Consider the following 11,275-nt stretch of genomic DNA (forward strand, 5'->3'; position numbering starts at 1 on the left):
CATCTTAATATTAAACTTTTCATATTTATATGTATAGTAGAAATATGTCATTCAATTTTAAGTTGCAAATTGTAATCAATTTGCCAATAATTATAAAATACACATATATAGAATTAAATATAATAAATTCTGCTTATGAGAACAAATCGGGATCATTTCGTATATAAAAGTAGCTTTTTTCCAGATTATTTCAGAAGTTATGTGCCAAAAATAAAAGATTAAATCTCGATAAAATAACCTGCTGTTTTTCTCATATATTGTAGCTTAGATCTACTGAACAAAAAATGTAATAGGCTCAAAGCTAAATAATAGATATCGATTTACAGTCAGTCAAATACGAAAAATTCGGGCTTTGTTTGACTAGCTGTAATTCAGAAACTATCCAATATTTTAGCTTTGAGACCTTACATTTTTTGTTCAGTAGATCATAAACTACAACGTATGAAAAAAATCAGCCAATTCCACCGAAAAGCTAAAATCTTATGTATTTGTTACGGGGTTCTTTTATTATTACGATACCGTTAATTTTTATTATGAATGTATATTGTATTGAAATCACAATTCTACATTGTTTCCCTTTTTCTTCGCAGTCACAATTGGAACCACAATGGGCAACAGTGGCATGTGGTCGCACGCGTGACCAACTCGAGATGACTCGCGCCGCCCGACGTTTTCTAAGCAGTCACGGATACCTGCCGTTACGTCCACGTTCTTTGAATTTTTGAAGAAGAAAGTAGAAGAAAAAATGGAAAAGCGAAAAAACCGCAAGTCGCTCGGTCGCACTTGTACAACAAAAAAAAACACAAAACTAGTCGTAGAGAAAGATAATAGGGCGCTTCTGTTCAAAGAATCGGACAGTCATTACCTCAGATAATCCACCTATAATAAAGTCTTGAGAAATTAAGCGTCAAATTCAATCGGTTGACTTTGATGATGGATTATCAATTCTATTCAGTGCGCGAGTGATGGTTTTTTCCATAAAAAACCGACAGAAATACATGTCTTTATTGTTTACTTTTCAAATACTCTTTAGTGTAAATAAAATTAGAAAATTTAAGAAAGGCATCAGAGAAGGAATATGCGTACTTCTCATCATTTAATAATAAATCTCTCTTTTCCTATATATTGGATAATGAGAAGTACATCTTTCCTTTTTCCTCTTTCCCGTACTTAAATATTATAATTTTATTTACAATTGTGCTCCCTTAATAAATTCTGTTTTATGAGAGAATAATCTCTGCATATTTTATGCTCTATATTTGATAGTAAAATTATTTTAACATGGTATATACGATATATATATATATATATATACATACAGCAATAATTATAATAATTAGGCATTCGTTTATAATGCGTTTATCCTACTTTTCAAAAGATATTTATGACAAAAATAAAGATTATTCTTTCATAGAACAGAACTCGCCGCCAAATAATAACTTTGCAATTTTTATCGTGAAATTTATATATTATAATATCCGGGAGACATTGAATAAAAATGCAGATATTAAATTTTATATTACATTATTATCTTATCTGTAATATACATTTGCTACGTGAAAATATTGAATTCTTGTCATCTTCTTTATTATGGGAAAAGATTAGTAGAATAGAATTATAACCAATTTATTTGATATAGTGTATATTATACATAATATAAAACAAAAGCGTTGTTGCGGCCGTTATGTACAAAGAGCCATTTGTAACTAGTATTTAATTTACAAATGAATATAATAAAAAATATGATATAATCACAACGAATTTATCGTTCTGTGTCACGAAGTTTTTCAATGCAGATAATTGGACATAATATGCAAGTCATGCATTTAACATAATCCGTTAATAAACATTTAACATAAATAAATTTGTTTCCATAAATATACTTCTTGTATATGTTATAAAAATGAACCATACTAGAATATCTCGAAGATTTTTCCAGCTACCCAATTTTGTAGTTTTTAAAGTATAAATATTCACTGAAATTTTCTAATCAAAATTAATGAGCTGTTTTATTTGGAATGTTATGGAATGATATATAGAACCTTCACAGTATTGATTTGCTTTTCAATTAGAAACGAAAATCTCAAATTACATATGTGTCATTAGTAATCCCACAAAACTGTGAAAGCTTTAAGGAAAAGTTACCGAGTTGTCTTTAGCCAGTCGTTTCTCTTCAAGCACATACGAAGGCTATTATTCGGTAACTAGAAAATATTAATTTTGTATCAAATGTGATAAGATAGCAAGAATCACGATTATTTGCCATGACTATCGAGTATTTCATCTATAGTTATTGTATATATACGTACAATATTACACTAAAACAGATTACATAGGGATTTATATTAATAAGTGAATATTAATCGCTAGAAGAATGCCTCTTGGGAGAAATGCAAATTCAAAATATGCATTATCTTGAAATGCCTGGGGTACATATAGAATATTTTAATCAACGTAAAATATTTTTCTAATCATTTTCACATTGATATTTCATTGTTGAATCAGCATGTGTCACTCGTGCAAATTCATTTGTGTTCTTGTGTAAAACATTCACACTTAGGAGAAAAATTGTTATAAGAGCAACGATACGCTCAATCTTTCGCGACTAGATTATGACTAAAGTGAGATCTTTTTTCCAAAATAAAAAAATATATCCATAAAAAGCAAAAGTTCTTATAAACAGAAATTTATCAAATCCTATTTTTGTTTCACAGTATGACAAAATGTGCAATAATAATTAGGCCATCAATTTACATAGCTTAATACGGCAAGAATGCTATATAATATATGTTACTATTAATGACACGATCGGTATTTGTGAAAAAAATATGTTTCAACAATATGCACATTTATATTGATAAAATGTGAACATTTATATAAGACTATATATTCAAAGTAGATAATTTTTCTCAAGATGACACTGTATTGCATTGCCTAATAATATAAGGAATTTTGAATTATCTCATATTACTTTCTCCATTAGGACAATCACATGCACATACATACAATACACACACACACACACACACACACACACACACACACACACACACACATACATACATACATACATACACAATTTTTTAATTATATTTCTAGATGATTAGTAAATCAGCTACCAATGCAGTTGCCATTTTAGGAGGCAAATCTAGCTAGACACAGGAAATATGCATAATCATACATATATCAGTATATCCAAAGATGTACCACACAAAACTTTTATCTATGAATCTGTTGAGCAATTTGGAATTCAATTTTTTGTCAAAAATTGGCGGCAATTAAACAAATTATTTGCAAAGAAAATGCGCAAGATCTTTATAAAACTTTAATCATCATGATAGTTAATAACAGAAATTGAAAAAATACAACAAAATGAGATATATTAGCATATTATATCGTTAGGAAAAAAAATCGATTCCAAATTCATCAAACATTATATATACGTTTGAAATATTATCACATAATAATATATATTGCACAGTAAATTTAGAATAATTGTTCCAGAAGAATTAATACACTATCTTCTAATGGCAAATTCTTGACATCATGCAAAATTGTTAATATTCGAAAATTGATCTGAGCATTTAAAAGCACTAACTTTGAGCAATCTTGGGCTAGCTTTAATGCTTTCCATTTAGAACTTTTATTAGGTATTTAAAACTATTTTAGTATTAGAATTTTTATTTCCAAATGTCTTCAAGAATTTGTTATTAATAAGTAGTGTACCAACTCTGAAACACTGTATGTAGGATAAAATCATCAAAAACAAATAACAATCAAGTTCCTCAACGTAAATATGATGTACACACAAAAATAAAAATGCCTTAACATAAATTTATATACATCTCGGAACATTGGATTTTCTTTATACATACTCCGCCATCTAAAGTCACATATTAAGGCATTCCTGTCCCCAAGTGTATATATGTGAAAAGGAATGTCTATGAAATATTCTCACGTTGATCACTTCATTTAATTACTGTCTCTAATTTATAATGTAATAAACGAGATAAAAACAAGAAATTTACACATTATTTCTGTTAAGATTTATGTTAAGAAAATGATCTAATGGATCTAAAAAAAATTGCATTACAATGTGTAACAAATAATCACCGAAAACAGTTATATATTTTTGATGTATCTGGTCATTTAATATTTTATTTTTATGTACTAACGTGCAATTAGCTAAATAATTCTCGATCAAAAAGGCACTATAAAGGCAACAAAAAGGTACTATAAAGGCAACAAAAGCACAATTTACTACAAAATGTCAAAAATAAAATTGATCTATCAATTCATTCATCATCAAAAAGATGACATACATCTTCCGTAATCGATGGATAATTTCGGATAGTCCGATTTTTATCCTTACGATTGCTCCTTCTCTTCTTTACTACTGCCACCAGCTGCTGCTTCTGATAGGACATCTGGATCTGTACAAACTATCAAGATATTCACATAATCGCTTAATTAGTATTAATTAACTATTGATATTCACCTGGAGAAGGTGAGCCTTTTATTCTGCAAGTATTATAACTACCACAGTTTAAGCACTTCAACCCAACAATATGAAACTTTACTGTTGATTCCTGAAAGATATGTTGCCGTTAAGATCTTTTTTCATCATTTAAACATATTTGAGATACATGTTTGAAACAGTAGATTCAAACCTCGTGGCAATCTTTGCATAAAATATCGGCTTTATAATCTTTGTATTCCTCCGGCATTGGTGTCAGCGATACTTCTGCATCTAAATATTTCCATAAATCTGTCATGTCTAAAAGCGACACTTGACATGTCGGGCAAGCATAGTGTCCCGACTGTAACAATTCCTTGAAACATGTACGATGTAGCAAGTGTCCGCAACCAGGAATGTGACATGGCGTGCGACTCGTATGAATATCTTCGAGGCACACAGGACAATTGGAATGTGAGACATTCTCTATGCACTGTAAAATTTATTCAATGTTTATATAATATAAAAAATTATGTTATTTATATGCAAATATTTTGTGCTATCATATATCCTTACCGTATGTCCGTTTTGTAATTGAACTGGCAAACACATGTTGCACTTTGCACAGTGGAAGAACTTGTCACGGCCACCGACTCTACATATACCACAACCATCACAATGGTATTGATTTTTATCCTCGTCATCAAAAAGATTACATTCGAGGCATGTATATTTTCCAAATTGACAGTGGCAATTTTGACAAGTGGCTTGAACAGGTTGACGAGTATCACAGAGAACACATATTAATTCTGTGACTTCTTTTCTATTCACTGTGTGTGCCTCCTGCTCATCGTGACAAAACCGGCATGTGTATACTTTATTGCAGCAAGGAGTCTAAAAAAATATTAAAAAGAAATACATATAAAGTGTACATTATTATTATATTTATATTATATTTATATTATTTACAATTAATATTTAAGAATAAGATTCTCGAAACTAAATCTATTAATAGTTTAAGATACAAAAATAAAAAGACATAAAAAGTTGCATATGTGACAATTACGATATTTAATATTACAACATCGCTTTCCAAAAAGATGTAATATAATTCCTTAATTATAATATTTATGCTAAATTAATCTATTAAAGATCCTATAAATAAACATCCAATTATATGAATTGAATAAATGTGTCACAATTATTATACAAAATAATGGGACATTTTTATATATACATTTTATTTACGTACCACAAACTTGGACTTTCGCTTATAATGCTCGCAGCCATAATCATCCTCCGGAGAGACCAGCTTCTCGCGCGAAGTAGACGCGCCATACACAGACCACAAGCTGTCATCGTCCACAATATGTTTCTTGGTGCCGGAGTTCTCATCGCTGCTGCTGGAGGTGGACTTCTTGGTACCGCGACTCGGTCCGTCCTCGTCCTGGGTGGATTTGTCGATGCTGCAATTGGAAGCCTCGTCGTCGCAATCCTCGGCGGGTTTCTCGGTATCGCAACTCCGATCCTCGTCGTCGCTGTTCTCGTGGACGATAGCGTCGTGCGTCTTGCTCTCATCGTCGTTCTGCATAATTCTGATTTTGCTCGATTATTTATTTCTCATCGACCCAAGATGCGGCCTTTTTACCGATTAGCACCAGCGATGGTGCATCCTGCGCTTCTAGAGTGACGCGTCGTCGTCGTCGTCGTCGTCGAGAGCTGAACGGAATCAAGAGTTCAAAAAATGTCGAATAATCGTAAACGTTAATGAAAATCAATTACAGCTCCAGCTCGTGAGAGATTCTTGAAAAACGGGGTCGTTTCCGTCGTTGATTCGTGTCACAAGGAAATTTAGCCTCGCGATCGCATATAAACGTATCTATAAATACAGGATCGTACTTAATTACAACATCTCGCGAAACGACGATGTCGGAACGTGATCACGATTCTTCATAGATGCGCGCATGATATAATAATATAAAGATATACCAGTCCCTGATGTATGCGCAGTCGTGTCAAACAATGGCCAATCAAAAATGTTAGAATCTAATATAACTGCAAAAAATAAAATAAAACCAGAGATAGAACTAATTAATCATTTAAAAAATATTATTAATATCATTATTAATATTTTAATATTATATTAATATTAATATTATATTAATATTATATTAATATTAATATTTATATTATTATTAATATTAAAAATATATTAATAATAATAATAATATTAATAATATTAGAAACCGCGTATCATTGAACTTTAACTCTGTTACTGGCTATATTTATCAGTATATTAATTAATCATTAATAGATTTCATCTGTCAGCAGCCATATTAGATATATTTCCGGATTTGACGTTTCGTGTCTAGACATTCATGCTTCATGATTGTTCGCTTTCACAGATCAGCTGATATCTGTCTATGTATTTTAAATCTCTATGCTCCTACAAATATAGGTTATTATATTTTATTATGTGATTTTATTTCTAATATATCTTTTGAATGTCTACATTTTAAAAATGCCTATTAAAATATTCAAACTCTATTAAGTATTATCTACTATATATATCATATTCTTATATCCTTAAATCATTATCTTATAAATAATTTATATTTATATTTTCTATTTTAAATAAGAGATTTATTCTTTTAATATACAAAAAATATATTTTTAAAAATATCTCTATATTTAATATATTTAATCAAGATAGTATCTAATCGCGCAATATATTGTGCTAACATTATATAGACAGTATCTGCATAATATTAAAATGACAATAGTGTTAGGAGGTGGTATATCAGGACTATCAGCAGCGTATTATGCCGCTAATAATGCGAAAAATTCAGCTGTCATTTTATTGGAAGCTTCCAATCACTTGGGTGGATGGATACGGAGCATAAAATCGCCAACTGGAGCAATCTTCGAGCAAGGACCGAGAACCATTAGACCAGTTGGATTAGCTGGAAGAAACACTCTCGACTTGGTAGAGAATCTCCAACTGAGTAACAAATTAATTCATATCGGATCGAGTCATCCCGCGACACGAAATAGATTGATCTATTCGGACGAGACGTTGCATTTATTACCATCTTCATTAAAGGGTGTTTTCAAAACAACTTCACTGTTAGACCGTCCCTTGATAAATTGTTTATGGACCGATTTGACGGCTCCAAGGACATCCAAAGAGGATGAGAGCATCTACGATTTTGTTCAGAGAAGATTAGGACAAGATTTAGCAGATAAGCTCATTAGTCCTATAATCTGTGGAATATGTGCAGGAGATGCACAGAAAATTAGTGTTAATTTTTTGTTTAAGTCTCTATTCGAGGCAGAACAGAAATACGGTTCTATAGTAAAAGGCGTATTGGTGAATCGACTCAAAAATATTTTTTCAAAATCAAAAGATGACACAGGAAAGAAAGATAATGAGTCTACAAATTTACGTCTCACTTTAGCAGATGTAGCGCAAAAGGAGCATTGGGCATTGTGGGGCCTGCAAGGAGGCCTCGAACAATTACCTCAAGCACTAGCTGATAATTTAAGAGAGCGAGGAGTGAAAATACAAACCGAGGCAAAGTGTGAAAAACTGACATTTAAATCAAATTGCGTAGAACTAATAATTAATGGTAATATTCAGGAATGTTCGCGTGTTATTTCGAGTTTGCCCGCGAAGAACCTGGCTGATATAGTGCGGGAGCAACATCCCGCATTGTCCGCAGAATTAGAGGTGATTCCTACTGTGACAGTAGCTGTAGTTAATTTTGAATTCCAGGAAGATGTATTGCCGTTGCAGGCATTTGGCTTTCTTGTGCCACCGAAGGAGAATCTTCCTCTGCTAGGTGTAATCTTCGACTCCTGCGTTTTCCCTCAGAAGTCTTCTACGGTATGTATTTACCTTGAAACAGTTTTATTTCTCCTCAAGAAATTAGTTAACTCCTTATTCGATTCATGCAATCATAGCAATCCAGTCTGTGCACAATTAGTTTTTTCTATAATTTTTATTTTCGCATATACAAAACTGAGAATATTAAATGATATATCATTGTCGTGTCGTTTTTCAATATTTTATATGTATAAAATCTTATGACCATGGTTTTTAGGTACTGACAGTCATGATGGGCGGCGCCTGGTTTGAGAAATTTTTTGGCGCGAATCCATCGGAGGAACACCTGTTAACAACGGCGATTGATCATACAAGAGATATCTTACGTATCGAGGAGGAACCAGTCGCACACAACGTTGCCGTTCTGAAGGACTGTATTCCGCAGCACGTCGTGGGTCATACTCAACGTATAAAACGTATCCACGATTACATTTCCACGCATCACATTCCCCTGGGACTGTGCGGTTCTTCTTACCAAGGTGTGGGACTCAATGACGTTATTCTGTCAGCAAAACAGGCTGTTTGTGACATTGTACGAGAACGGTAAAATTGCTCGAGAAATGTAAAAAGGAACTAGAGCAGCGTATACAAGACGAACAATAAAACTACATGCAAAAACGTTGAACATGCTGAATTCAACAATCATAATTCATACCATCGTAAATCATGCAAAAAAAAACAAACACTGCAAATCTATATAAAAATCGGAGACTAAAAGAAAATGCAATTTGCATTGCTGGATGAATTATAATATGAATTATAATTGCAATGATAATTAATATAACAATATATAAAGCTGCTAATAATTATATTTTATATAAACATACAAAACGACATATGGAAATGGAGTGGCAAAATGTATTTAGTATTAAATGTAAAATATAATTAACATTCGTGCAAAATATATATACATATAATATGTTACTTTATTAAAATTATTAATACATATAAATAAAGAATATAGATAGAAATATCTACTAAGAGCTAAACAATTTTTCTTTTAGTCATACATAAAACAATAACTTTCTACAAATGTCGCATTATGTAATATTTTTATTAAATAATATATTTAGTAGAAATGCAAGATTAAATATATTAAACTTAATATTTTATTATTTTTTTAAAAATGTATTCTAATTTGTGCCTTTTGCTATATTTAAAAACATAAAAAGATTTTTGTCAAATATCCATAACAAAATAAAATTTTTACTTGCAAGCATATTATTGCAGAGTGCAACATTTATCCAGCAATAAATTTAACTAATTAAAAATATCTTAATCAAGACATGTATGCATATAAATTATGTACATCAAACAAACTATATTAATACTACTTGCAAGTTGATCATGCTGATTTAGAAAAAAATTATTTAAGTATATAAATATAATTCAAGTAGTTTTAAGTTTCTAAACGTTTTACATTCAATGATAGATGTAACATCACAATTGTCTAGTCTTTGACAGTACCTGCATATTTGACCTCGTCAAAAGCTTTTCTTGCTTTTTTAAGTTCTTCGTTCATAGTTAGAAGATCCTTTACTCTGGCATATTTTCTGGAGTCTTTCCTCACTGTAAAAACAAATAAATTAATATATTATAAAACAATATAATATATTACAATCAATTATTTATTATAAAATTATTCAACTTATTTTTTTCCTTCAGTTCTCACTCTTATTTTAATGCTTAATATTGATTGTTATCTTGTATTTACTTTCACATTTTTTAATTATGTGGGAAATATGACTTGTGAGAAGATCAGTACAAGAAGAAAATATTACTTTATGAATATTTAACTTACAATACTATATTTTATTATGCAGACATTTGATTAGCCATACTTATATATATATATAAATTTGAGTATATAAAATAGAAAATTTCAAATACTTTACATATTTATTTAGTTATTTATATTTTTTAAGTTTGTATATGTATCCTAACGAGTGTACCTAAAAATACAATATCTTCCACTTGAACTCGTCCAGTGCGTCCTATTTCCATGGCTCGGTGTGTCATCTCTGTTATGAACTCTATAACTAAATCCTCCAATAAATCCACACTCTCAGTATAAGGATTTTGATCATCGCCAAAGCCATACATCATGCAGCGCAGTTCTTTGGAGAAGAGACGTTTCCTTCCACCAGGTAAAGTACCTCCAATAGGAATTTCCGTCTCTTCATCTTCAAACTATCAAAATAGGCACTCATGTTAAAACATGAAAAATGTAATAGTAATTATAAAATTATACAATAATTATTTATAACATTTAATGTCTAAGTATATATGTAGCCTATAAATTGTAAAAAATAGAAAATTATTCTGAAAACTTTTTTGCTCAAAGAAATAAATTTAAAAATATACGCAGATACATCCGCGTTCGGCTCTCATAGCCTTTATATTTCTAATGAATTATTTATTAATATATTTATTAATATAGAAAGCTTTACTATAGTACTTTAATACTAATTTAAAAAATTAAAAAGAAATAAATTAACCTAATTATTTATAATATTTTTTGTTTAAGTATATACTATTTAATAATTAAAAAGAAGAGACAAAATTATTCTAAGAATTTCTTTTTGCTTAGAGATAACTAAAAAAAAATAAAATTTAAGAAGAAAAGTTAAAAAAAAATAAATCTAACCTGTTCGTACGGTTCTTCAGCAGACATTACTTTTTATACTAGTCTAGGTAGGTTAAATTTCTTCAATTAGTCGTCTCTATAGCAAACCCCAGGTCAAATTCGTCACACACTGTTAATTTTAATTTTTAATGATAATAATATATATTAAATATATCAGAAAGAAACAAGAGAGCGGAAATTTTTCATTTTTCAACCTTGGTTCTTAGCTGAATATTTCGGACATGAACCATTTTGCGGAATCGAATTTACCATGCTTTTTCCCGAGTGTCACGACGTAGTTTATGTC

General features: G+C 30.4%; 4 protein-coding genes across 9 annotated transcripts in view; 2 read left to right on the plus strand and 2 right to left on the minus strand.

Moving 5' to 3' along the window:
• The window catches only part of Myb (proto-oncogene like protein Myb), a 31,194-nt gene extending 29,433 nt beyond the window's left edge, over positions 1-1,761 (plus strand). For all 3 annotated transcript variants that reach the window (XM_029316815.2, XM_029316812.2, XM_029316814.2), the window contains exon 10: positions 591-1,761. In XM_029316815.2, the coding sequence (XP_029172648.2) occupies positions 591-725 (135 nt within the window). In that variant the 3' untranslated portion in view covers positions 726-1,761. The remainder of the gene's footprint in view (positions 1-590) is intronic.
• Rchy1 (Ring finger and CHY zinc finger domain containing 1) lies at positions 1,611-6,428 on the minus strand. 3 transcript variants are annotated; one of them, XM_029316817.2, is made up of 6 exons: positions 6,239-6,425; positions 5,709-6,175; positions 5,033-5,350; positions 4,671-4,949; positions 4,499-4,589; positions 1,611-4,442 (listed from the first exon to the last, which is right to left on the minus strand). In XM_029316817.2, the coding sequence occupies exons 2-6, from the start codon at positions 6,045-6,047 to the stop codon at positions 4,369-4,371; spliced, it is 1,101 nt and encodes a 366-aa protein (XP_029172650.2). In that variant the 5' UTR covers positions 6,048-6,175; positions 6,239-6,425; the 3' UTR covers positions 1,611-4,368. The 3 variants fall into 3 exon arrangements, with proteins under 3 accessions (XP_029172650.2, XP_029172651.2, XP_085343063.1); XM_029316818.2 differs by having other exon boundaries at positions 1,611-4,433; positions 5,709-6,428; XM_085486937.1 differs by having other exon boundaries at positions 5,709-6,425.
• A 499-nt stretch (positions 6,429-6,927) lies between these two features.
• On the plus strand, positions 6,928-9,912 carry Ppox (protoporphyrinogen oxidase). The gene is made up of 2 exons (XM_029316844.2): positions 6,928-8,342; positions 8,560-9,912. Exons 1-2 carry the CDS (start codon positions 7,230-7,232, stop codon positions 8,887-8,889), a joined length of 1,443 nt encoding a protein of 480 aa, XP_029172677.1. The 5' UTR covers positions 6,928-7,229; the 3' UTR covers positions 8,890-9,912.
• Positions 8,612-11,248, minus strand: Taf13 (TATA-box binding protein associated factor 13). Of its 2 annotated transcripts, XM_029316847.2 has the most exons (4): positions 10,990-11,248; positions 10,295-10,532; positions 9,810-9,911; positions 8,612-8,844 (listed from the first exon to the last, which is right to left on the minus strand). In XM_029316847.2, exons 1-4 carry the CDS (start codon positions 11,014-11,016, stop codon positions 8,840-8,842), a joined length of 372 nt encoding a protein of 123 aa, XP_029172680.1. In that variant the 5' UTR covers positions 11,017-11,248; the 3' UTR covers positions 8,612-8,839. The 2 variants fall into 2 exon arrangements, with proteins under 2 accessions (XP_029172680.1, XP_029172679.1); XM_029316846.2 differs by lacking the exon at positions 8,612-8,844 and having other exon boundaries at positions 9,367-9,911; positions 10,990-11,247.
• Between the last annotated feature and the right edge of the window lie 27 nt (positions 11,249-11,275).

The sequence above is a fragment of the Nylanderia fulva genome, unplaced genomic scaffold, assembly GCF_048542155.1.
Source record: "Nylanderia fulva isolate GAGA-0341 unplaced genomic scaffold, ASM4854215v1 Scaffold5, whole genome shotgun sequence".
NCBI classification, from domain to species: Eukaryota; Metazoa; Arthropoda; class Insecta; order Hymenoptera; family Formicidae; genus Nylanderia; species Nylanderia fulva.